General features: G+C 42.7%; 1 protein-coding gene across 5 annotated transcripts; it reads right to left on the bottom strand.

Moving 5' to 3' along the window:
* Positions 1-4,655: 4,655 nt before the first annotated feature.
* LOC109630778 (NLR family CARD domain-containing protein 3-like) lies at positions 4,656-24,873 on the bottom strand. Of its 5 annotated transcripts, none has more exons than XM_069526913.1 (12): positions 24,192-24,871; positions 19,454-19,588; positions 18,768-18,917; positions 18,551-18,670; positions 17,867-18,001; positions 17,649-17,768; positions 17,040-17,251; positions 15,077-16,859; positions 13,885-14,058; positions 13,026-13,199; positions 12,492-12,665; positions 4,656-7,360 (listed from the first exon to the last, which is right to left on the bottom strand). In XM_069526913.1, exons 2-12 carry the CDS (start codon positions 19,579-19,581, stop codon positions 7,339-7,341), a joined length of 3,192 nt encoding a protein of 1,063 aa, XP_069383014.1. In that variant the 5' UTR covers positions 19,582-19,588; positions 24,192-24,871; the 3' UTR covers positions 4,656-7,338. The 5 variants fall into 5 exon arrangements, with proteins under 5 accessions (XP_069383014.1, XP_069383013.1, XP_069383015.1 ...); XM_069526912.1 differs by having other exon boundaries at positions 15,077-16,862; XM_069526914.1 differs by lacking the exon at positions 19,454-19,588 and having other exon boundaries at positions 18,768-18,902; positions 24,192-24,870.
* Positions 24,874-26,027: the final 1,154 nt, after the last annotated feature.

A 26,027-nucleotide genomic window follows, 5' to 3' on the forward strand; every position in this document is an offset into this window, starting at 1 on the left:
CCGGTTATGCTGGATGATGTTGCAGGCAGCGTAATGTTCACCACAGCATCTCCAGACTCTTTCACGCTTGTCACATGTGCTCAGTTTGAACCAGCTCTCATCTGTGAAGAGAACAGGGCAGACCTGGATATTCTGGTGTTCTCTGGCAAATGTCATTTGAGCTGCACGGTGCTGGGCTGTGAGCACAGGTCCTGCTGGAGGTCTTCAGGCCCTCATGGAGTCCGTCTCTGACAGTTCGGTCAGAAACATGCACACCTGTAGCCTGCTGGAGGTTATTTTGTTGCGTTCTGGCAGTGCTCCTCCTGTTCCTCCTCACACAAAGGAGCAGATATTAAGATTAAGATTCCTTTAATATCCCACAAATCATGCAACACACAGCACACAACTACATGCAGTCAGTCTTGAACCAGTCCTGCTGGGTTGATGCCCCTCTATGGCCCTGTCCAGCTCTCCTTGTGTAACTGCCGATCTCCTGGTTTGTCCTCCATGCTCTTGAGACTGTGCTGGGACAAAGAGCCAACCTTCTTGTGACCACACGTATGGATGTGCCATCCTGGAGGAGCTGGGACTACCTGTGCAACCTGATTGGGCTGCAGGTACCTCCTCAGTAGTGACAAGGACACTGGAAGAACACCAAACTATGAATTAGTCAGGAGGGATACAAGAAAGAGAGAGCAGCTGTCTGTGGCCAGCTCATGTAACACCATTTCCTTTTTGGGGGTTGTCTTGATTTTGCTTCTCCATTGCACCTGTTGTCACTTTCATTTCCACCAAAGCAGGTGAAACTGATTCATTATCACGTGTGCTTCCTATATGGAAAGATTGATATCCCTGAAATGTAACTGACTTGGTATGATATCAGTTAATATGCAACTGAAAAAAATGTATTCTATAAAAAAAAGTACACAACTTACACAACAAGTACAAAGTGCTATGCTCATTTAGATACTATAGATGCATGCTTCAATGTAGAAAAGTGTATTTCTTAACAGTTTTTAACAGAGCCTATTTTCTGAAAAATTCGTTCGTTCCATTAGCTTGCTTTTGAGGCTGTGCACTTTTTAAGCATCTTTGCTCCATCATGCTCCAGAAAATGCTGGATTCGAGTATCCCATTGGGGATGCACACATACATATTTTCAACATTGGAGATGAGATGAGTGTAGTGGTAATAAGGAGAGAAGAGATGACAAGGAGTTGAGAGGACAGGGCATGAAAGTGGAGATGAGAGATCAATCATCCATTACCAAAAATATAATTATCTGAAAAGCCTAGACACAAAACTAATTTTGTCTATGGAGCTGATGTGATCTACTGAATAATTGAGTAGATTTTCTTTCACATAGCACAACACATCAGCACAAGCCTATAACATGCTTTACTGATGATACATATCATGAGGTGAGATGACCATGTGAGTACCTTAACTTGATCAATCATTTAATAACATACCTGGCAGTCTTGGAAGAGCTCTTCTCGCTGTTCCCCAAGGTACTCAATAAGGCAACAGATACAGTAACTCCATCCCTCTTCTTCACAATGCATTTTAGACTTACAGTTGAAGTAAGAAGTTAAATTACACTTTGGTTGAAGTCAATACAACACTTTTTTACAAAAAGATTATTTCACTGTTAATTCACTTTATCATTCAAATTTAATTGGGTCAGATGTTTACGGGAAACATGCGTGAAAAGTGATGTCATCTTCTCTGCACAGTCCCTCAAGCGTCCAACCCGTGAGGCACAGGGGTTTCAGGAAACATCATGTTGTAGGGGTGCTTTGCTGAAGAACAGACTTGTGCAATTCATAAAAATGGATAGCATCACTTTTCAAGCCAAAATATTTGAATCTCTATGGTTTGTGTGAACTAATTCTAAGCACTCTGAACCCTAACCTAATCTTAATTATACACCCCACAGATACATCTCAAATTTTCGAAAATGTCTCAAGGCAGCCAACTTAAATGTATGAAAATGTCTTTGTTTTAAATTATATTTAACTTTCATCATACAGACCAAAGCAAAACATCAACACCCTTACAAAACTTACAATACAAACAAAAGCATAAAAGATAATAATCACAAAGGCTGAAAAAGAAAAAGCCGGACTGTAAAGAGATAAACTACAGAGTTAAAGCCTATACTAATCAATCATTCAGTAAAAAAATAAAGCATATGGCGAGGAATAGCCATAAAGGGTATCACACAAAATTTGGGGTGTCATTTGGGGAAGTTAAGCTGCCTCTAAATAATGCCCCTTTGCTGGTTATTATCATTGAGGAGTGAGAAAAGAGAATGGGAGATGAGAGGAAGAGAGAGGGTTCCTTCAGAATTTCAATCTTCAAAATGTCATACTTTTTCCAAACCTTGATTTGTTTTAAAGATTTTGTCTGGTATTCAATATAATTTAGTCAGACATATTGTCTGATATCTGCTTCATTTACCATATAGTTTGAGATTGTTCTTCTCAGTCAAAACTGTCAGAATGTTTGGAATTTTTACAGCTTGGCTGGCAGACCGAGCTGTCTATGACATGGGTTTGTCTGTCTGCAAGTCTGTCCCAGACAAGTAGACACAGCTCATGCTACTACATGCATCAGTGATGAAACAGGAACAGGCAAGCTCTGCCCGCACAAGGAAGTGCAGAGGAGGCCATACTATTGTAAAAGGGCCCTCCATACCAACATTTTAATTGCTATAGTTACAGTCCTTGGTGTGGACTCTGTCACATTTAGGAATGAAACACTAATGAAAAAAGGGGCAAATATGCACATATGTGGCATAACAGAAACATTAAACTGAAGTATACCTACTCTGATGTGCAAATGAAGTGTTTAGGGGACACTGTTCGACCATCTGCTGTATTATATGCAGCCAAGGGGTATGCATCTTTCCTTGTGCTGAAAGACTTCAGTCTTTCCTGTTGGCTGTACTATGAAGCTCCTCAGGTGCTCATGGTACCACCCACTCAGCAACGTAAGAACAAAGACGGGGCTCTCATGCCCAATGATTATTGCAGCATTTCTCCAAAGTCAGGCAGTCCTTCTGTTGATCCAGAGGGCATCAATTCTAACATTATAGTCAGTGCCTAAAATGGTGACCTTGTTTGTCATGTTCACAGCCACTGCCCCTGGGAACGTCCTTGCAAATGCCTCCTTAATACTGTCTTTTAGAACATCGACTGCCACTTGTGTCATTCTGGACACTGACGGCCTTTGATAGTTGGCGTCATGGATGGGAAATGCAATCATTGATTTGTGTTTTCTTGCCATCATCTGTGTGTGTAAGTGTCTATATGTGTGTGTGTGTGTGTGTGTGTGTGTGTGTGTGTGTATCTGTGTGTGTCTATCATCTGTATAAAAACAATGAAGTTGAGTCAAAGTTCACTGTGATGTCACAGCTGTGAGATGTAGCTTGTAACTGAGATTCCTTCTGTCTCATTATCACCTCAAATCAGATGAACCACAGGATCACAAACAGACCAAAGAATAAGAGCATGATGGTAATGAAAACATTTTGTTCATCTCCAGGTTTGAACAGGCTTTGTTGTTGAAAGTTCCAGGGGAAACAGATCCAGGATCAGATGAAACAAGAACCAGCTGATACTTTTATTATTTACTATGAACAGAACTGATGAATTCACAGATTCTGTTTCAGTTCTCACCCTCTGGACCATGGCCAACCCTCTGAGGGTGGAAGTGGTTCGACTCTATAAAAACGTGAGTATTTGATCTTCAGCAGCTGGCTGCTAGTTGAATCCTCAGTATCACCCAGTAAGAAACATATTTAAACTCTGCAGGAGAGAAGTTTCTCTGTTGAAAAGTGTGTCCTGCTTCAGTTTGAATAGTTTTAGTTTGATAATTGTGTGTGTGTGTATGTCATCTGTTTAAAAACAATGAAGTCGAGTTGGTGGTTTTAGAGTTTGACTCACAGCATGAAACATGTTCACTCCTCCTGAGCTAAATGATTTTCTCACCAAACTGTTTAAATGTCTTTATAAATGAGGCACTGTGTGTTTTATTTAGAATCCCAAAGGAGGCGACTACTTCAGAGTCTGGCTGAGTTCTGCATTCAGCAAAAAAAAGTCAGTCCAGGACCCGGCGCAAATCAAGGAGATGATTGCTTGAGGAGAGCATGTGGCCAGACAGCTTGAGGCGCTGTACTACTACTGAGGAAATACAGAGACATGGAGAAACGCTACTACGAGCAATAAACATTGTTGCGGTTTTGTTGTGGCTGGACCCAGAAGCAGACACAGAGAGGAACAGTTTGTGAAATGAACAGTTTGTGAAATGAACAGTTTGTGAAATGAACAGTTTGTGAAATGAACAGAGTTTTTAATGAAAAGCTTGTGGCAGGCAGGCAACAGGCTGAAGGCTGGCTGAGGGTGAGCAGGAGCGAGGGCACAGGAAAAAACAGTAAGTGGCATGTACAAAAAACCAGCAAGGAGGTTCTTTTTCTAAGAAAACACTAAGAGTGTGGCCGAGAGTGTACACCACGGAAGTGAATGGAACAATCTGGCGATGAGTGGAGTGTAGAGCTGGTGATGAGGGTGATTGAAGCCAGGTGTAGGTTTCACGTATTCTGCTGTGAACTGCAATGTTTATATCTATGGGTGTGACAGTAAATTCTATTTCACAAAAAAAAAACTTGCAACCAAAGCCACCGTCGTTTTTTAATTGGATTGAATTGACATTTAAATTGTCACTCTGTGTTTTATTCACATACGATACAAAACAAGTTGATCTCAAAGCTCATTGGAGAATTGTGACGTTAAAGAAACAGCTTTGATTTGATGAAAAGAAAAAAACACACGTTCATTTAAGTATAAACACTAAATACTGAACTCTAACACATGAAGGAAGAAAACTATAAAAAATAGAGTTATTTAATATACATAGTCGTGAGTAATAATTATTAGCTACATGGCAGAACTGATAATTCAATTCAGAGAGAGAGAGACCGGGAACACTTGAGCACCATCAGTTCTTGTGAAAGTTTTCCAACAAACTGTTACTATCTGAGTCGTCACACAGCTGGTTATCAACAGCTTTCTCTAGGATTTCAGAAATGAAGGTTTGATATGGGTCTGTAATTAGCTTTAAAAGCTTGTGGTACTTAGCTGGTTAACAAAGACATGTTAATCTGATCTAATATGGAACTTTATATCAGGGGGAAAACTTCCTTAAAAAGTCTAGTTGGGACAGAGTCTAAAAGACAAGTTGTTGGTTTACATGATGAAACTGATAAGGTCAGTTCAGTTAGAAGAGAAATGGTTCAAACATAAATCTGGTTCTATGGTTTCAGGACCAGACAATGTATCTGTGCTATTCATGGGGAGGAGGTGGTGGGTTTGATCCCTGATGGTCATAATTTGATTTGTAAAGAAGCTCATGAAATCATTGCTTCTCAGAGTTAGAGGAATAGATGGGTCAGTAGAGGTGTGACTTTCTGTCAGCCTGGCTACAGTGCTGAAGAGGAACCTGGGCTTGTTCTTATTGTCTTCTATTAATAATGAATAATAAGAGGTTCTGGCATTTCTGAGTGCTTTCTTGTAATTCATCAGGCTATCCTTCCAGGCTAGGTGAAAGTCATGTTGACTGGTGGAACGCCACTTCCTCTCTAGCTTCTGTGATGTTTTATAACACGTGTTTGAGAATTATACCACAGAGCTAATCTCCTCTGATTTACCTTCTTCTTTTTTAGCAGGCGCCAGCGTCAAGGATTGTTTTTAATGAGGCTGCTGTCCTATCAATCAATCAATCAACATTTATTTATATAGCACCTTACAACAACCAAGGGTTGACCAAAATGCTTCACAATATGGAAGCAAATCAAACATACACAAACAACAAACACAAGACAAGAACAACAGTTTCAGTTAAAGGCGAGATCAAACAAGTATGATTTTAGCTTGGTTTTGAACAGGGGCAGGTCAGTGTTGGTGCGTAGCTCAGAGGGCAGTGCATTCCAAAGTTTGGGACCTGCTACTGCAAATGATCGGTCACCCCACTGTTTGCTCCTGGATCGGGGGACCTCTAGCAGGTGCTGTCCAGCAGAGCGGAGAGCTCTGCCGGGTTGGTGAAGCTTCAGGGTTTCGCTTATGTAAGTGGGTGCAAGGCCATTTATTGCGTTGAAGACAAATAATAAAGTTTTAAACTGGATCCTAAATTGTAGAGGTAGCCAGTGAAGGGAGTAAAGTACGGGTGGGATGTCATCGTGTTTACGGGTGTTAGTTAGGAGCCTGGAAGCAGCATTTTCCAGCCTTGAGCTAATAAAGGCATGGATCTTTCCAGGTCACAGCGGCTCAGAAACGGCTTAACTTTTGCAAGTAGGCGAAGCTAAAAGAAGCTTGCCTTCACAACAGCGTTAATTTGTATGTCAAATTTAAGACTGGAATCAAATTTCACTCCTAGATTTTTAACAACATTGTTACAGTAGGATACCAGTGGACCAAGACCAGGTGTTGTACTAGGCGGGTTTGATGAGCCGAACAAAATACATTCTGTCTTGCTCTCATTTAGACAGAGGACATTTTGTGATAGCCAGAGTTTAATGTCACTCAGACATTTGTGGATTGACTCCAAGGCATCTGGACAGTTTGACATGATGGGCAGATAGAGTTGTAGATCATCTGCATACAGATGAAAGGAGACGTTGTGCTTCAGTATTATTGAGCCTAGTGGCAGCAGATATAGTGAGAACAAAACAGGCCCCATGAACAAAGTTATCAACTAATGTGGGAGTAAAGTTTTGATAAAGTTCCTGTATTGTACTGACACATGGCTGAGAGGTAAGTCTAGAAAGAAGCAGTTCTTTACATGTGTTCACAGTTTTATCAGATAAACACTGACTGTAATAGAATTTCTGTCCAGAACCAGTGTCGTCAATAATTCTGAATTCAAATGTAATTAAAAAATGGTCAGACAGAAGAAGGTTCTGTTGAAATATTATTACATGTGCAATGTCTATGCCATATGTCAGAACAAGATCAAGAGTGTGATGTAAGCAGTGAGCATTCACATGTTGAGTGAAACCAATCGAGTCTGTTATTGAGTTGAAAGCTTAACTAAGGCTGTCGTTGGCAACATCTACATGAATGTTGAAATCTCCTACTATATGATTTTATCTGTCCTAAGAACTAGTTCTGATAGAAATTCAGAGAATTCAGATACAAACTCTGAGTAAGGGGCAGGAGGACGATATCTGATAACTAGGTGAATTGGTTGATGTGATTTCAAGCTTGGATGGATGAGGCTGATTGTCAGATTTTCAAAGCAGTTATGACTTTCTTTCGGTCGAGGCTCCAGCTCAGCCTCCGTCCACACACACTGTCCTCTTCACTCAGACCACCTATTCCATCTGTTGAGAGAAGAAGACATCAGTGTTTACAGAGACTCACTTCATCAGCTGTGAGTCAGTGATGCAGCTCATCCAGTATAAAGAGCAGCCGGGACTTCCTCTCTGCTTCATCTTCACGTGTTGGAATGAACACACTAAGAGCTGCACACACTTTGACCATCACGTGTGTTTCCTCTGCATGTGAAAGTGCAGAGTGGACACTTGAGAGGTGGATTTCCTGCTGTTACAGGTGAAGCCATGTTTCACTGTGTGTTGATGAACATGTGCTTCTGACAAACTGTCAGTGAACGGATGAGACAGATGGACCTCAGCAGAGCTTCTGCTCTGTAGAGACAGCTCATGGTTACTGTCGGTGTGTGTGTGTGTGTGTGTGTGTGTGTGTGTGTGTGTTTTGAGTGACTGGTCCGTACGTTAAATCTACTAGGTGGCTTTATTGAATACTCAGCAACCACACAGAACATGTACAAGAAAACCGGGGGGGCTAGTACGTAACACCGAGCAGTAACCTTGTGCGCATGCGTGTGTCTAACGAGGTTTAAACAGAACACCAGAATGGGCTACATCCTCCCCTTTTAGTTAGTGCTTCTAGAAGGAAACAAACACACTGTGGTTACACATTAACATACAAATGATGGCTAACATGGCTGCTTTAACTGGAGGTATTTCTGTAACCAATGAAAACCAGCAGTAGTTTCAATAACAATCTGGAAACAAACTCAACCAGCCAATACATTCATATTGTAGAATGTTCACTTCCTGTATGAATAACATGACAACAAACATAAAGTGGATCAAATACATCAAGGGTAGCTGTGAACATTTCAATTAGAGAATGACGGAGTGCAAAACTCTTTTCTTACATGAACACAACAGTTACACATAAGAGTCCCATAGAGTCCAATGTACTCCCCTGTCTCTCTTTTGAAGACAGTCTCTGGTCTGTGGGCTTTTAATACCCAGAGTTCATTGTCCATTCTTTGGGTTTGGCTTTCAAATTCGACCTGCTCGTGTCACATATGGTGTGCCAGTGTGTGTTACCATGGCAGAAGGACAATATGCAGGTCTCTGCTGCTCGCTGGTAGAGTCCTGAAGAATCACCTGAGATGGTTTGCGGTGTCTGCAGCATCTGCAGTGTGGAAGGGGAAATGTCTGGCACAGCTGGGTCAACTGCCTGCTGAGCAGAGTCTGCAGTGTCGACCTGTGGTGGTGGCTCAGCAACCGGAAGGATGTGGCGGCGATTTCTCCTGTAGATACCCCCATCAGATTGGATGATGTCGGAGCGTGGTCCTTTGCAAGCTTCCTTCACGATGCCCAGGCGGTTGTGTCCCTTGGTTGTCTGCATCCTGATGACCTGTCCTTCTGCCAGTGGCTGTAGCGAGCGACTTGAGGCATCATAGTACTGCTTTTGGATGAGTCTTTTCTTTTGGAGCTGGGCAGTGACCCGCTTTTTGTTCTTTGGGGCTGGCGCTAGTAGTCTGTTGCTGACAAGAAGAGTTGAACGTGTCTGTTGTGACATCAGACGCTCCGCAGGTGAGCCCAGCGTTTCATTGCGGGGATGTTCCTGATATTCAGCAGGTTAAGGAAAACATCAGTCCCGTCTCGATGAGACTGCTCCATCAGTTGTTTGGCGCTGCGGACTGCCCGTTCAGCTAGTCCATTTGACTGTGGGTACTCGGGGCTGCTGGTGACATGAACAAAGTCCCACTGCTCTGCAAATTCCTTGAAGTGCTGGCTTGTGTAATATCTTGCATTATCAGTGATAAGGGTGTGAGGTGATCCATGAACGGAGAAGTGTTTCTTGAGCTTTGTGATCACAGCTGCTGAAGATGCATTGCAAGGGAGGTTGATTTCAAACCACCCTGAGTATGAGTCTACCAGCATCATATATTGTTGTCCAAGCCACTCGAACACATCAGTAGCAACTGTGGACCAGGGCAAAACTGGAACTGGGTGTGGCTGTAGGGGTTCTTTCTGTTGGTGTGCTCGGGTGCTATTGCAGACTGAGCATGATAGGAGCTTCTCTGTGATGTCTCTGTTCATTGTTGGCCAAATGATCCTAGCCCTGCACTTGGTTGACTCCAAGCCTGGGTGACCTCTGTGCATGATATTGATGTATTCTCGTTGCAGGGAGTGTGAAATGACAGTTCTGTGACCCTTATCAACAATGCCATCCTCCATTGCTAGCTCGTGTCTGTAGTGGAAGAAAGGACGAATAGGGATGGAAAGCTGGTGCTCTTTGTCAGGCCAACCATGTTGAATGACAGTACTGAGAGTCTGTAAGACTTGGTCTTGTGCTGTGTGGGCCCGTAGCTCCTCTAGCCTGGCAGTTGAAATGTAGCTGACAGACATTACTTCAAATGTGTCATTTGTAACTGATGCTTGGGAAGCACTCATGTCTGGGGACTGTGACAGCTAGGGTGTCGTCTAGGTACATGTGCTTACCCTTCTTAAAACCAGTGTGATGTCACAGGCTTGTAACTGCAGCCGCATTCTTTGAAGGCGGGCAGGAGCTGTGTGGATGGGCTTCTTTAAGATTGTGACGAGAGGTTGGTGGTCAGTTTCGATGACCGTTGCCTTCCCATAGATATAGTCTCTGAACTTTGTGCATGCAAACACTACAGCCAACAGCTCCTTCTCAATCTGAGCATAACAGACCCCCGACAATGATGTAATCCACTAAGATGGTGCATGGATATCCTGCAAACAGCTGTTCCATTGAGCATTGGAAGACTTCACTTGTTGAACTTATGCCAAATGGCATGCAGAGGGATCGGTAGCGACCAAAGGGTGTGCTGAATGTGGTAAGCATGGATGACTCGTGAACTCGTGTTTATCTGCCAGAATGAGCTCTTTGCATCAAGCACTGAGAACGGTGCTGCACCTGACATTTGGTTGGCAACTTCTTCTACGCTGTGCATCAGGGGTGGGGTCTCTTTAAGGCAGTGCTCAGATCTTTAGGGTTAATGCAGAATCTTATTTCCTGTTTGTCCTTTTTTTTGTGTGTGACGACCATGGACGAAACCCAGTCTGTAGGCTCGGACACTGTAGTTATGACACCTCTGCGTGTCATGCTGTCAAGCTCTGCCTTGACTCGTGCTTGAATCGCCAAGGGGTTGCGGTGTGCTGGACGGACAACAGGCTGTACAGCCGGATGCAGGGTCATGGATGGGTATGTTCTCCAAGCTCATCACTGAACATGTCTTGTTACTGGTTAAAAAGGTCTTTGGTGAAGTCAACATTGGTTTCTGTGCTGATCTGGTGAACGTGTGGACTCAATGTGACCAAGTCCCAGGTGCACACATGCACGAAATCCCAGCAGTGGTACCACATCACACACCACTAGATAAAAAGGAAGCATGTGTTGCTGTCCATCTAGACAACAAGGCAGTGTGACTAAACCAGCAGTCTGTATTCTGCTGCCTCCATAAGCCACTGGGTTGGTGGTTTTGCTGCGTTTCACTATTTGGCCCTTTGAGAGTTGATTGAGTGCCTTTTGATATTACATTGCATCTTGCTCCCGTGTCAACTTTCATCTCGATGGGCTTGTTGTATACTTGCAATGAAACAAATCCTTCATCTCGTTCCTCTGCCCGAGGATTGACAGTGTCCACACACACATCAATTAACTCCACGCCATCCACATAGAAAGTGTCATCAGCTGCACTGTATTCTGGCTCTTCTAGATCTAACTGGTGCACTGACTGCTTGTATTGGTTTCTCTTTACATAGCTATTCATTTCATGACTTTGACCATGTGGGGTGGAATTGCAGCATTTCTTGTAATGATTCCATTTCTTGTAGTTATGGCATTGCTGGCCAAATGCAGGACATTTATCTCTCTGTGCGACATGGCTGTTTCCACAATTGCTGCAATTTGCAATAATTGCTTGGGGTCTGTGTATTGTCTTTTTATATTCCCGATTGGAGCCTGGTTGAACTGTCTGTTTCCTGGTCAGCCTTAGTGTTCTCCTCAGTCATCTCATATATTCAGCAGATTGAAATGGCTTTAGATAAGGTTAATTCATTGTAACGTAGCAAAGTCTTTCTTATACTGTCATTACTGATCCCACACACTATCCTGTCACAAACCAGTTCATCTGCCAGGTCTCCAAAATGACAATTCTTTGCCTTAATCTTCAAGTCACTGATGAAATATTCTATTGTTTCACCTTGCTTCTGGTTTCGTGAGTGGAACTTGTGTCACTCCACGGTTTTGTTGTTTTGAGGGTTGCATATTTCCCAGAATTTACGTTTCAAGCACTCTGGGTCCTCTCTGGACTCAGCTTGACCAGTAATGAGTGACTGGTCCGCACTTTAAATCTACTAGGTGGCTTTACTGAATACTCCAACCACACAGAACATGTACAAGAAAACTGGGGGGGCTAGTACGTAACACCGAACAGTAACCTTCTACGCATGCGTGTGTCTGATGAGGTTCATACAGAACACCAGCATGGGCTAGTTACCATGGTGATGATGCTTCTCTGAGGTGCAGGCTTCAGTCCCACTGATCTCAGAGCTGTGACAAAGAGCCAACTGATTAGTTCTTCACTGAGGAAGTGAGAGAACAAAGTGTCTCAGATCAGATGAAGGCAACACCGTCTCTGTTCATCATGTGAGGCTGTCAGCTGTGGTCCAGCTTCATTTCCTGTTCAGATGGAACCAACAACTGTTGTCTTCACATCAACTCAATCAAATGATCACAACCTGCTTCTGGCTCGTCTGATTGGCCGACTGTTGTCTCTCTGTGTTTCTGTCCAATCTTGAAGTCTGTCATCGTTGTCCTCTCACAGCTTCACTGAGGAAACACTGAGGCCTGAACTATGAAGCCACTTCAACATGTCCACACAACAGTGTAGTTACTTTGCTCAGTGGGCGGAGCTTTTAAACAGGTTGATCTCCTACTTCCCCTGCTCCGGAGCATGTTGGCCGTTCATCATCAGTTACCATGGCTATTTACCCCGATAAGAAGTGAACGAGCTTCGTAAGACTGAAAAAACTAAACCTGAAGTTAACCTGATAACCACGAATCCTGCTTCTGGTACAGACCCTGGATCTTTACTGTGATACTGACTGTGTTTAGTAAAATACTGATGAAAGCAGCGTGGACCGACTCCAATCATCTACTGACCTCACATTCTCCAGTCGATAGGTTGGACTCTGCTTGAGTTCAAGCAGCTCCTTCACTCCTGAGTCCTGCAGGTTGTTTCTACTCATATCCAGTTTTTTCAGATGAGAGGGGTTTGACCTCAGAGCTGAAGCCAGAGAAGAACAGCTGATCTCTGACAGACTGCAGTCCTTCAAACTAAAGAAAGAATAAAATGAATCTGAGTTGATGTGTGAAAAAACAGATATTCATGTCAGCACAGACTTATAACATGGAAGATAAATATGAAATCAGACATGTTGGACTAAAGACATCCTGATTCAGTAACAATATATTATTTGGACCCGGTCTCTGTCCTGCAGATCAGTTTATGAAATCCAGAGCTAAACACAGATGAGTTTTAACAAGTAGCTGAAAATTTAAATTGTCACAGATGAATGAATGGATTCCAGTTATGTATGAAGAGGAATTATGTTAAATTAGAATTAAATGAGATAAACTGTGTATAAATGTCGTGTTATAGATATGAGATCTGCAAAAGTCAGTCAGTGAACTGACCACAGAGTCTCCAGTCGACAGGTTGAACTCTGGAGAAAACCACACAGCTCCTTCACTCCTGAGTCCTGTAGCTCGTTGTCACTCAGATCCAGTTTTCTCAGATAAGAGGGGTTTGACCTCAGAGCTGAAGCCAGAGAAGAACAGCTGGTATCTGACAGATTGCAGTGATCCAACCTGAAGAAAGAATAAAACTTAACTGTAAATGAATCTGAGTTCATGTGTGAAAATAACAGATATTCATGTCAGCACAGACTCATAACATGGAAGATAAATATGAAATCAGACGAATCCTGATTCAGTAACAATATATTATTTGGACACGGAGACTCAACCTGGATAAAGAAATGTGAATATTTGAATGTGTCCTCCTGTTATTGTGGATCGTCATCATGTCAACACAGACTCTCAACATGCTGCTGACCTCAGTTCAGTCTGTGACCTGAAGATAAATATCACATCAGACATGTTGGACCATTGTTTCATTCATCACCTTCTTCTCTGTGTGTTTGGTCACTGAGTAGGTTTGGGTCATTAAACACTGTTTAAAGTAGAGACGGCTCCTGACAGTCACTTCCTGTTTGGTTCTATACTCATCAACTGTCCAACGTGCTTCAATAAGAACATGTCTTATTATTGAGAACCTGAGGAGGACGAGTGCTTGGTCTCTGTCCACATGTTATTCACTGACACTTTATGAATGGAGTGGGACTGATGAGGTGGACGTGACTGACAGGCTGGGTGAGTGACAGATGACTGAGGGACGGTGAGCAGAGCAGAACTGAGTCAATTCAATTTCAATAAATGACCAAATAAGAAAGAAGGTTAGAAAAGTGAACATTCAAGGATTTAAGGACCTAACCTCAGAGTCTCCAGTCGACAGTTTGGACTCTCCAGTCCAGCACACAGCAGCTTCACTTCAGAGTCCTGCAGGTCGTTGTATCTCAGATCCAGTTCTCTCAGATGTGAGGGGTCTGACTTCAGAGCTGAGGCCACGACTTCATAGTGAGTCTCTGAGAGTCCACAACCACCAAGTCTGTAAGTAAAGAAAATATCAAATGTGTTAGAATAAAATCAGAAAACACAACATTCATACAAAACGTGATCATGTGACCCTCACCCTGGTAAATCCACTTTTTGCCTCTTGAACATTTGATCTTAAAAACACCTCAAGAGAATCCTTTCAGATTTGGTACAAGCGTTCATTCAGACTAACAGATGACCTCATTAGATTCAGGTGGTCAAAGGTCAGAGGTCAAGGACTTGAACATGACGTGTCAAGTCTGTCTTCAGAGAACTTCTTCACATTTTGACCAGTTGGACTCAAAGATAAACTGATTAGAATTCAGTGGTCGAAGGTCAAAGGTTACAGTGACCTCATATTATTGTGAATGCAACATGTCAGTAACCTGCAGGGACTGACTCTGCACTGGTTGGTGGTGGTGCACAAACACAGGATGATAATTCTAGTTTGAGGAAAGAATAAACTGTTCATTTTTGAACTAAGTTCACGTTCATTTGTTCCGTTTTTATTGGGATGATTCAGATGACAGTTTTTAATCGATGGGGTCGGATCATGAATCCAGATCTTAACTTTAACACGGAGTCCTGCAGTTCGCGGTCTTTACTGAGCACAAAATGTTGTTTAAAAATGTTTAAATGTAGCCTCAGAAACTCTGGAGTGAATCAAACTGACTGAGTTCAACTTTCACCAGCTTCAAGAAAACTTCTAGAACATACTGTATATATATATATATATATAATGAGATGAGAATGATGTAGAATGTATATATACCATATGTACACATTTACTATTGTATACATATATTATGTATAAACACACACACTACATGTCTTTGGTTTGTGGATGAAGCTGGAGAACCCAGAGAAAACCCTGCAGACAGGAGGAGAACATCCTCCTCACAGAGAGGCTGCACTAACAGTGTTGACCACTACAACACCATACTGCCCACAGGAAGGAGAATCATTAAACACTGTGTGTATTTGACTCATCTACACTGATTGAACATGTTATTGATCATGTCTGGACTCACAGAGCCTTCCTGCAGTTCCTCACAGCTGGGATCAGTCTCTGTCGACCCTGGTTTGATGTGTTGAACTTCTTCAGGTCCAACTCATCCAGAACCTCCTCTGACATCTGCAGCATGTAGGCCAGAGCTGAGCAGTGGATCTCAGAGAGTTTCTCCTTTGATTTGTTCTCTGACGTCAGGAACTGTTGCATCTGCTGATGTACTGAGTGGTCGTTCATCTCAGTCAGACAGTGGAAGATGTTGATGCTTCTGTCAGGAGAAATGTCATCAGTCTTAATCTTCTTCAGGTTGTTGATTATTCCCTGGATGATCTCTGGATTGTTCTCTGTCCGACCCAACAGGCCTCCTAAGACTCTCTGGTTGGACTCCAGACTGAGGCCGTGAAGGAAGCGAACAAACAGGTCCAGATGACCATTTTTACTGTTGAGGGATTTCTCCATGGTTCTCTTCATGAGGTCATCCAGGGTACCGTCTGTGTTCCCATATGTTCCCAAGAAGTTGTTGAGTTCTTCTCTGTTCCTCTTGGTGTAACAGTAGAACATGTAGACTGCAGCCAGAAACTCCTGAACGCTCAGATGTACAAAGCAGTAGACTGATTTCTGGAAGATCACACACTCTCTTCTGAAAATCTCAGTACAAACTCCTGAGTACACCGAGGCCTCTGTGACATTAAGACCACACTGCTCCAGGTCTTCTTGGTAGAACATGTTTCCTTCCTCTAGATGTTTAAGAGCCAGCCTCCCCAGCTTCAGAAGAACGTCCCTGTCAGCCTCCGTCAGCTGCTGTAGACTCGTCTCATGTCCCCCATTGTACTTGTTGTTCTTCCTCTTTGTCTGAACCAGCAGGAAGTGTGAGTACAGGTCAGTCAGGGTCTTGGGCAGCTCTCCTCCCTGGTCTGTGGTCAACATGTCCTCCAGAACTGTAGCACTGATCCAGCAGAAGACTGGGATTTGACACATGATGTGGAGGCTCCTGGACGTCTTGATGTGTGAGATGATTCTGCTGCTCAGCTCCTCATCACTGAATCTCCTCCTGAAGTACTCCTCTTTCTGGGCTTCAGTGAAGCCTCGTACTTCTGTCATCCTGTCAACACATGTAGGAGGGATCTGATTGACCGCCGCAGGTCGGGAGGTTATCCAGACGAGAGCCGAGGAAAGCAAATTCCCCTGGATGAGGTTTGTCAGCAGCACGTTGACTGATGAGCTCTGTGTGACATCAGACACGACCTTCGTGTTGTTGAAGTCCAGAGAAAACCTGCTTTCATCCAGGCCGTCAAAGATGAACAAAGGTTTACAGACAGCGAGTGTCTCTGCTGTGAGCTTCTGTAATGATGGATGGAAAACACGGAGCAGCGTGAGAAGACTGTGCTGCTCGTTTTTCACCAGGTTCAGCTCCCTGAACGAAAGCACAACCAGCAGACCCACATCTTGGTTTTCTAAACCCTCTGCCCAGTCCAGAGTGAACTTCTGCACCGAGACGGTCTTTCCAACGCCAGCGACGCCGCAGGTCAGGACGACTCTGATGCTGCTCTGCTGGTCAGTGAAGGCTTTAAAGATGTCGTGGCACTTGATGGGAGTGTCGTGGAGTCTCTTCATCTTGGAAGCCGTCTCAAGCTGCCTCACCTCATGTTCAGTATTAACCTCTTCACTCTGTCCCTCTGTGATGTAGAGCTCAGTGTAGATCCGGTTGAGGAGGGTTCTACTTCCTGTTTCTTCAGTTCCTTCAGTCACATGTTCACATCTCCTCCTCAGACTGGTCTTATGTTGGCCTAAACCCTCCTGCAGATCTGCTGAAAGACAAGAAACAATGTCAGAGACAGAGAATCTGAGAATCTGCTGATTGTTTTCATCAGATACAGAAAAACTACAGAAAATAAAAGCTTTTGAAGTTAAATGTTGATGCTGTATGAAGGAACAAAATCAAACATGTGCTGTTGTCAGAAGCACATGTGCAGTGCTGCTCTGACCGGCTGTCTGAGCTCCAGCTCCTCTTCTGGATCTTTGTCCACACTGGGGACAGGAGGAGTCTCCTGAAGAACCAGACTGGTCCCAGTATGAGGTGATGCACTGTCTGCAGAACCAGTGTCCACAGCTGGTGGAGACTGGATCCTTCAGGACGTCCTGACACGAAGCACAGCAGGACGACGGCTCCTCCTCAGAAACATGACTCCTCCTCTTTCTGTGAAGACATTTCCTGATAACTCAAATGTCACATTCACAGGTCGTCATCACTTCTTTCAAGGAGGTTTTGTTTTCACCCTGTATGGTTGTGTGTTGGTTGGTTGGTTTGTAAGTGGAATTATAAAAACCACTGAACAGATTACCAGTAAACTTGGTGAAGGATGTGTTCTGTGAACCAGATGTTCAGAGGACTGATGTTTATGAGTGAAATGTATCTAGTGAATTTCAGAGTGGTTTCATAAGGAGCGTGTTGGGCCTTGGTGGAGGTCTGAGCTCTTTGAGGGATTCTGAGAGATTAGTCACCAATTTCAATGAAGCTGTGTCCTAATGCAGGGGCCACACTAGAGGAAACTAAATGCTCTTCAGATCAGTTCACAGTAGAAACAGGCTCTTACTTTGTGTGTGAGGGTCCAGGTTCATTACTGAACAATAGAGGAATATCTTTGGACTGGTTACTCTTCAGAGACACACAGCTGAACTCTGGAGACTCTGCTCTCAGTCTGTGCCCCTTACCTCTGCAAATACAATGTTTTTTATTCAGAACTCATCATTCACTGATTCATTCTCTGAGGATTCAGTTTGGAGGTTCACATGTTTGTAGCAGGTCTCTTACTTTGTGTGTGAGGGTCCAGGTTCATTACTGAACAATAGAGGAGGTTCTTTGGACTGGTTACTCTTCAGAGACACACAGCTGAACTCCGGAGACTCTGCTCTGTCCTCTTCCTCCAAATAACCACTCATCTTCAGTCTGAGAGGAAAAACACTGTGATGTCAAACACACAATGAAGCCAGGTACATAGATTCAGTGTTTCTTCAAATATCATAAATGAACTAGACGATTGTCTAGAGTGGCACTTTGGCAGGACGGCCAAATGTGAATAGCTGAGGAACGTGTCAATCTAGCTGCAGCCGCCTCTTTCACTGCCTCCCGCCCCCAGCTCTCAAGAGCCAGTGGTCGATTCAAACTTTATTTAACTCTATCAGAGATTTTCCTCAAATCCATTGAAGGTTCGTTAGTGGAATTATTAAAACCACTGAACAGATTACCAGTAAACTTGGTGAAGGATGTGTTCTGTGAACCAGATGTTCAGAGGACTGATGTTTGAGTGAAATGTATCTAGTGAATTTCAAAGTGGCTTCATAAGGAGCGTGTTGGGCCTTGGTGGAGGTCTGAGCTCTTTGAGGGATTCTGAGAGATTAGTCACCAATTTCAATGAAGCTGTGTCCTAATGCAGGGGCCACACTAGAGGAAACTAAATGCTCTTCAGATCAGTTCACAGTAGAAACAGGCTCTTACTTTGTGTGTGAGGGTCCAGGTTTATTACTGAACAATAGAGGAATATCTTTGGACTGGTTACTCTTCAGAGACACACAGCTGAACTCTGGAGACTCTGCTCTCAGTCTGTGCCCCTTACCTCTGCAAACACAATGTTTTCATTCAGAACTCATCATTCACTGATTCATTCTCTGAGGATTCAGTTTGGAGGTTCACATGTTTGTAGCAGGTCTCTTACTTTGTGTGTGAGGGTCCAGGTTCATTACTGAAGAATAGAGGAGGTTCTTTGGACTGGTTACTCTTCAGAGACACACAGCTGAACTCCGGAGACTCTGCTCTGTCCTCTTCCTCCAAATAACCACTCATCTTCAGTCTGAGAGGAAAAACACTGTGATGTCAAACACACAATGAAGCCAGGTACATAGATTCAGTGTTTCTTCAAGTATCATAAATGAACTAGACGATTGTCTAGAGTGGCACTTTGGCAGGACGGCCAAATGTGAATAGCTGAGGAACGTGTCAATCAAGCTGCAGCCGCCTCTTTCACTGCCTCCCGCCCCCAGCTCTCAAGAGCCAGTGGTCGATTCAAACTTTATTTAACTCTATCAGAGATTTTCCTCAAATCCATTGAAGGTTTGTTAGTGGAATTATTAAAACCACTGAACAGATTACCAGTAAACTTGGTGAAGGATGTGTTCTGTGAACCAGATGTTCAGAGGACTGATGTTTATGAGTGAAATGTATCTAGTGAATTTCAGAGTGGTTTCATAAGGAGCATGTTGGGCCTTGGTGGAGGTCTGAGCTCTTTGAGGGATTCTGAGAGATTAGTCACCAATTTCAATGAAGCTGTGTCCTAATGCAGGGGCCACACTAGAGGAAACTAAATGCTCTTCAGATCAGTTCACAGTAGAAACAGTCTCTTACTTTGTGTGTGAGGGTCCAGGTTCATTACTGAACAATAGAGGAGGTTCTTTGGATTGGTTACTCTTCAGAGACACACAGCTGAACTCTGGAGACTCTGCTCTGTCCTCTTCCTCCAAATAACCACTCATCTTCAGTCTGAGAGGAAAAACACTGTGATGTCAAACACACAATGAAGCCAGGTACATAGATTCAGTGTTTCTTCAAATATCACAAATGAACTAGATGATTGTCTAGATTGGCACTTTGGCAGGACGGCCAAATGTGAATAGCTGAGGAACGTGTCAATCAAGCTGCAGCCGCCTCTTTCACTGCCTCCCGCCCCCAGCTCTCAAGAGCCAGTGGTCAATTCAAACTTTATTTAACTTTATCAGAGATTTTCCTCAAATCCATTGAAAGGATACTGCAGTATGTCTAAACAACCGAGATCATGTGAAGGGTTTCTCACAGAAGTCGTTCTGTGGTTGGGAACATAAGAAGAGACGACTGTTGAACAGACGTGTATGAGGGGCCGTCACAGATATTATTCAGAATTACCTCTCAAACATGAATGTGAAACACTCTCACATAAACAACTGAAAAATGATTTGCTCTCATACATACAAGTGAAATGCTCTCTGTAATATATAATATATATACATAACATATTTCACGATAATGTGTGAGAGGATTTCATTATGGTTTGTGAGAGCATGTCAGTAAAACCGGAAGGTGTTTCAGTAAAACCGGAAGGTGTTCGGTTCAACTAAAATGCGCGATTCATGTGTCGTCAGCCACGTTGTTCGCAAGACTTATGACATTTAATGAAATGTGAGTTCTTGTGAGAATTCTACCCCTCCCTCCTCCTCCTCCTCCACTTAGCTCTCATGCAGCACTGAGCGTCAAACTGCTGCAGCCTGCAGGTCTCCTCTGACCCGCAGCATCAGTCCCTGACATTGTTTGGTGCAAAATTAACTGCAATACTTCACATTATAGCACCGCTGAAAACATCACGTGGCTACTGGCCTGACATTTCCTAAACAACAACAAAAAAAGGGTGGAGCGGCATTTACACGTCACACCCGCTGAAAACGCTTGCCTTTTCATACAAAGAGCATCCATGCATAACGCAGTTCAGTTGTATGTGTGAGAGTGTGGAAAGAGAGGGAAATTGATCCAAATAACTTTAAATTGTCTTAATTTACAATAAGGGCTCAAGAGAGCTGGAGGAAAATGTTGAAGAACATGCAGCAGAATCCAATACCATTTCGGAAAAGGGTTGCACCAAAATTTTACGAGAGTTAGGGTAGAGGTGACCTTAGGGAAATCAGTTCAGCTCCCGTGCCAATGTACAGGAGAAAATAGTGGTGAGGGGAAGCTTAAAGTACAGTGGGAAGATGGTCATGGCAGAATTCTAAATCTGTCAAACACATCACCATTAGGAATGTATGTGTCAATTAATGACAAGAGAAGACTGAAGATTAAAGGGGGTGTAGCATTTTTGTATTTAAGTCCCAGCAGGAAGATCAAGGTGATTATAAATGTTCTTTTTATGATCCACAGTTTGTGAGTGAAGGGTCAGAGTTGGGACTCAGAGTTAAAATAGTGACCTTTAAAATCAGAGAACAGATGGTGGAAGAGAATGATGTAGATTCAGCTGTGACAGATCTGAAACCTATTTCAGACCCATGGGCAGGTAGGAACTTATGGTTCCAGCAGTTAACTCATTCTGTAGGATCGGTTAGGAAATTGAATTGACTTGTCCATGTGTGGTAAAAGTTCTATCACCAGGCACATGGCCTTCAATTTTAGAGACGGTGCCACGGTGATGGCTTTGTCAGTGCATTTGTTTAGACCTAGACTTAATTGTTCTTGGTTGGGAGAATTACCATTCATGAATTTATTTGATCAGCAGGAAAACATGATAACGGCCGTCCCTGATGTAATGGATGTGATATCTGTGAGGGCTAACAGCTGTTTTTCTTCAAATGATACTTATGATGGACCTGGGATGTTTATGGGAATATCAGATTGTGATGGGTATATGATGAATTTGGGTAAGCATGAACGTAAGCCTATTGATAACTTGTATGAAGTGACTTTCTATGTGCCACATCGCAAACAGCATAGAACTTTGATGGTGCACAACCAAATTTTGCCTGGAAATGTGACTATAGGCAATTTTAAGGATATTTGGTGGGTTTGTGATGATAAGGCATATTTTTACCATATGGATGGAAAGGATGTTGTAACATGGCGACGTTGAAACTCCCATATGAGGTCTTTACTGTCCAGAAGGGACAGGCACCTGATAAAATCCAATCCGATGTTATTTCTGGAAGTAGGAAGAGAAGGGACTTGGCACAGTTTCATAATTTGGAGTCCTACCATTGGAGGATAAGTCTAGCAGAGAAGTGGGCTATAGGATTATTTCCATGTTATGGTGTGACATTTTTGGCAGATCACATTGATAATATTCCCTACACCCTACAGGGTTTTGTGAATGAAACCATAAGAGGTTTCCACTTTCTGTCAAATACTCAAAGGAGTCAGACTGACATTGTTGAAACATGACATGGCTCTTGACTACATTTTGGCCAAACAAGGTGGCCTATGTGTGGCTTTAAACTTTACAGGGGATGCTTGTTATACTTTGATTCCTGACAGTTTGGATAATATGACTAGTGTCCTAGATGCATTGAAGCTTATAAGGGATGTGTTCGGTGCATCAGAAGGAGCTGGACTGTCTGCGAATGGTGTGAATCAGTGTTGGTTCAGGTTTTGGCAGCGCTTCTTGTATCATTGAGTGTGATGTTTTGTTTCTGTATGCTGTTGTTGACCTTTGCGAAGGTTATGATATTGAGATGGGTAGTAGTTGTGTTGTCCGGGGACAAGACTCAGATGCCATTATTATATGGAACTGATAAGAACATTGATGAGGAAGTGGTGATAGAAGGCGAACTGGTGGAAACATTTCCGTTTTGAATATTTTATCCCTTTCTAGTCTTGACATTTATTTTCTGTTGTTGCTTTCTTATTTAGTAGTTTCTTAATATAGAGTGGTATGTTTAAAGGGGGGGAAATGGAAAGTGTGACTCATAATTGGGAATAATATGATGTAATGAATTTTACATTTCTATTCATCTGTTGTTTCTGCAAAAGATACTGTTGGTTGATACTGGTGTTTTCTTTTCTTTCCTCCTAGAACAGTATTGGGGGAAGACCACTGTGAGGGTGGTTATATGTTCAGGAACCGCGATGTGCTGAAGGGATTCAGACACTCAAACATGGACATAAGAATGGACTGAAGGACTCTGAGCAAGGACACTGTGATGTCCAGAGTCATCACATCATCAACACTACACTGAGAGTCGACGCTGTGAAGGAGCTGCAGTGTGATATGTTCTTATGTCTTTTCTTACATATTTGCATGTTTTTAGATTCTGATTATACTGTTGTAATCTGTGATAGTGTCAATGATAATCTTAGTAAGATATAAAAGGTTGACTTAGTTTTTTAGTTTTCTTTTATTGCATGAGTAATACTTAACTTTTATAATATTATTTTTGATAATAATTGCTTGAAGAATGATTTTTCCTGTTATTAGGTAAATATATTGGGACCTCAGATGTTTCTTTTGTTTTGGTGTCTAGGGATATTGGGGCTAGGCAAGGAAAGGTCCATTGGAAGGTGCGATGGGTTGACCTGCCTGAATTTGGACATTGTTTTGATTCCATATGTATTTGTTTAAGTCATATTCATACACGGATTATTTAATTCTTCATTTTGATTGGTCTGGAGTACTACGTGTGGCCGCCTGGGGCAGAGGGGCCGTGAGAGAATTTTCCTGTCTGGATTGATTGAATGATATTTAGGGAAAGATAGCTGCAATGTAAACATATATGTTTTAATCTTTGTTTTTCAAGACTCTGCATAGTCTATATGTGGTGTCTGAAATGCCATGTGTTGTGTTATCTTTGAAGGAAGTTGATCTATGGGTCTGAGGCCCATAGGTCCTGAGAAAATCGGAGGAAGTTTAGGTTGTCAGAGATAAACTGAATGTATACATTAGGACAATAGATCATGGCTCTAACTGTCACCATAAATTTGAGCTGGTGTCTTTCACTTCCTGTTACCGGACACGCTGGAGGAAAGCCAGATGTGTCTCCTTCAGATTCACGAAAACAACTCTCTTATATAAACAGGGAGTTGACGCTGTTAGGGAGAAGAGATACACATTGGCCCTGGATCTCTCTCCAGGCAGACTGCAGTGCTTGTATTGATGCTGAACTTTTTGTAATAAACCTTTTATACAATCAAGACGGTGTCATCGGAGATTCCTTTATCATCTCACATCATCGCTACCCCAATATACAGCAAGAGCATTTCACTTGTCTCACAGGAGTCGTTCTGTTCCGTGGATCAGGGTTGACGAGAGAAGGAAGTGATGTAAACGCTCGGCTACAGTCGATAAATCAACAAAGTACCACAGGAAGTCAAGATTATGGAGGTTTCATCGATGAATCAATAAATATGATAGTTCATACTGTTGAGCACACTAGCGTTTTACTACATTGTACTAGTGTTCTAGTGCACAAGCACTTTGTGTGTCCGGCATTTTGACGTGTGTGTTGTTGCTATGGTACGATCCAAAAAGAGGAGCGGTTTAATTCTTTTGTGACAGTCCACATGTAGAAAACTGACCCAGAGTCTGTGACGGTAAAAATATTAATGAATAATACAAATGTTGCTGAACACTCACCAGCTTCAGTCTTCACTTCTCCTCCTTCTGCACCTCAGTCTTCACTTCTCCTCCTTCTGCACCTCAGTCTTCACTTCCCCTTCACTTCTCCTCCTTCTGCAACTCAGTCTTCACTTCTCCTTCACTTCTCCTCCTTCTGCACCTCAGTCTTCACTTCTCCTTCACTTCTCCTCCTTCTGCAACTCAGTCTTCACTTCTCCTTCACTTCTCCTCCTTCTGCTCCTCAGTCTTCACTGCTCCTCCTTCTGCTCCTCACTCTTCACTTCTCCTCCTTCTGCTCCTCAGTCTTCACTGCTACTCCTTCTGCTCCTCAGTCTTCACTGCTACTCCTTCTGCTCCTCACTCTTCACTGCTCCTCCTTCTGCTCCTCAGTCTTCACTGCTCCTCCTTCTGCTCCTCCTTCTGCTCCTCAGTCTTCGCTGCTCCTCCTTCTGATCCTCTGTCTTCACTTCTCCTCCCCCTGCTCTTCACAGTTCAAACTAACTCTGAAAACATTTTCAGTCTTCACTGCTCCTCCTTCTGCTCCTCCTTCTGCTCCTCAGTCTTCACTGCTCCTCCTTCTGCTCCTCAGTCTTCGCTGCTCCTCCTTCTGATCCTCTGTCTTCGCTTCTCCTCCCTCTGCTCTTCACAGTTCAAACTAACTCTGAAAACATTTTCAGTTAAACTGTCTCCTCCCCCTCTCTTTAATCAAATCACCATGTAGGAACAACTGAGGCTGAGCGATGAGGCCAATGCGGAAGTGCAAAAAGCTGCAGTTCACTGAGTGGCCACCTGACCAGCCTGAAGCTGCCGATCTCCACCATGTTGCTGCTCCCAGTAGATTCTGAGGACATCAGATGCTGCAGTGCTTTATGAAATGAAATGAAAAAAATCATTGTAAAGGATGCTTTATACTGAAATCACTATATCACATCTGTAGTATAATGTGGAACAAAGATGCAACGCCTCAGATTAAAGATTGTCTGTAACTGTTTACAGATACTGTTTACTGATGTACTTAAAGAAATAAACATTGTACAAATATATAAAATGTCTTTCTACCACATCTGTAATATTCAAGGTGATAATCTCTCACAGTGCTCTTGATAACAGTCCACATCAAGTCCCTCAACTTCTCTGAGTGTCAAAACAGATAAATATGTAATAAATAGGAGCACTGTTTACAACTGTGGTGTGTGGAGATTATAATCACATCTGATTCACTGTGAATCTGTAGGTTAAAAAACGAAGTGGCAATAGTGATGGTGGTTATAACAGTGTGTGTCGATCAGAATGTGTGTGACACATATAGTTACTATCACATGCAACTTATGTAGCTATTATAATTGAGGATTTCAATTATTATAATATCAATTCATAATTCTAATTAAGTGACAACTAAACACACAACTCTTTACTAAAGACGTGAAAACTTCATATGAGGTCATTAAATGGCTTCAAACTTAACATTAAAAACCACTTGAGGCTTGTAAGTATATATAGTGTGATTATGATAATAGATGAATCAATAGGTTAGTAAGTATATGTAGTGTGATTATGATAATAGATGAATCAATAGGTTTGTAAGTATATATAGTATGATTATGATAATAGATTAATCAATAGGTTTTGTTGTTGTATAGTTTCAGGGTAACTTACCTCTGTTTGGTTCGTTGTAATGACCATCCCGGAGCAACAACACCGCAGCGCTAGCCGGTTAGCAGCAGGTCACTCTTCAGAAACCAACGGGTGACGTCACGGACACCACATCCATCTTTATATACAGTCCATGGTTTCAACTTTGTCACAAATGTATTTACAACACTTCCCAAACCCGATACAAAGTGAAAGCCCTCC

Source organism: Paralichthys olivaceus, chromosome 6 (genome assembly GCF_024713975.1).
Source record: "Paralichthys olivaceus isolate ysfri-2021 chromosome 6, ASM2471397v2, whole genome shotgun sequence".
NCBI classification, from domain to species: domain Eukaryota; kingdom Metazoa; phylum Chordata; class Actinopteri; order Pleuronectiformes; family Paralichthyidae; genus Paralichthys; species Paralichthys olivaceus.

Excerpts from the sequence above, each read along its gene's own strand:
- LOC109630778 (XM_069526912.1), bottom strand. The coding sequence starts at position 19,581 with ATGAGTGGTTATTTGGAGGAAGAGGACAGAGCAGAGTCTCCAGAGTTC. Across the intron at positions 14,059-15,076 it reads AGGAACTGCAGGAAGGCTCT|ACTTGGTGGTTGTGGACTCT; the intron begins GTGAGTCCAGAC and ends CTTTACTTACAG. Across the intron at positions 12,666-13,025 it reads TGTCGACTGGAGACTCTGTG|TTTGAAGGACTGCAGTCTGT; the intron begins GTCAGTTCACTG and ends TTCTTTCTTTAG.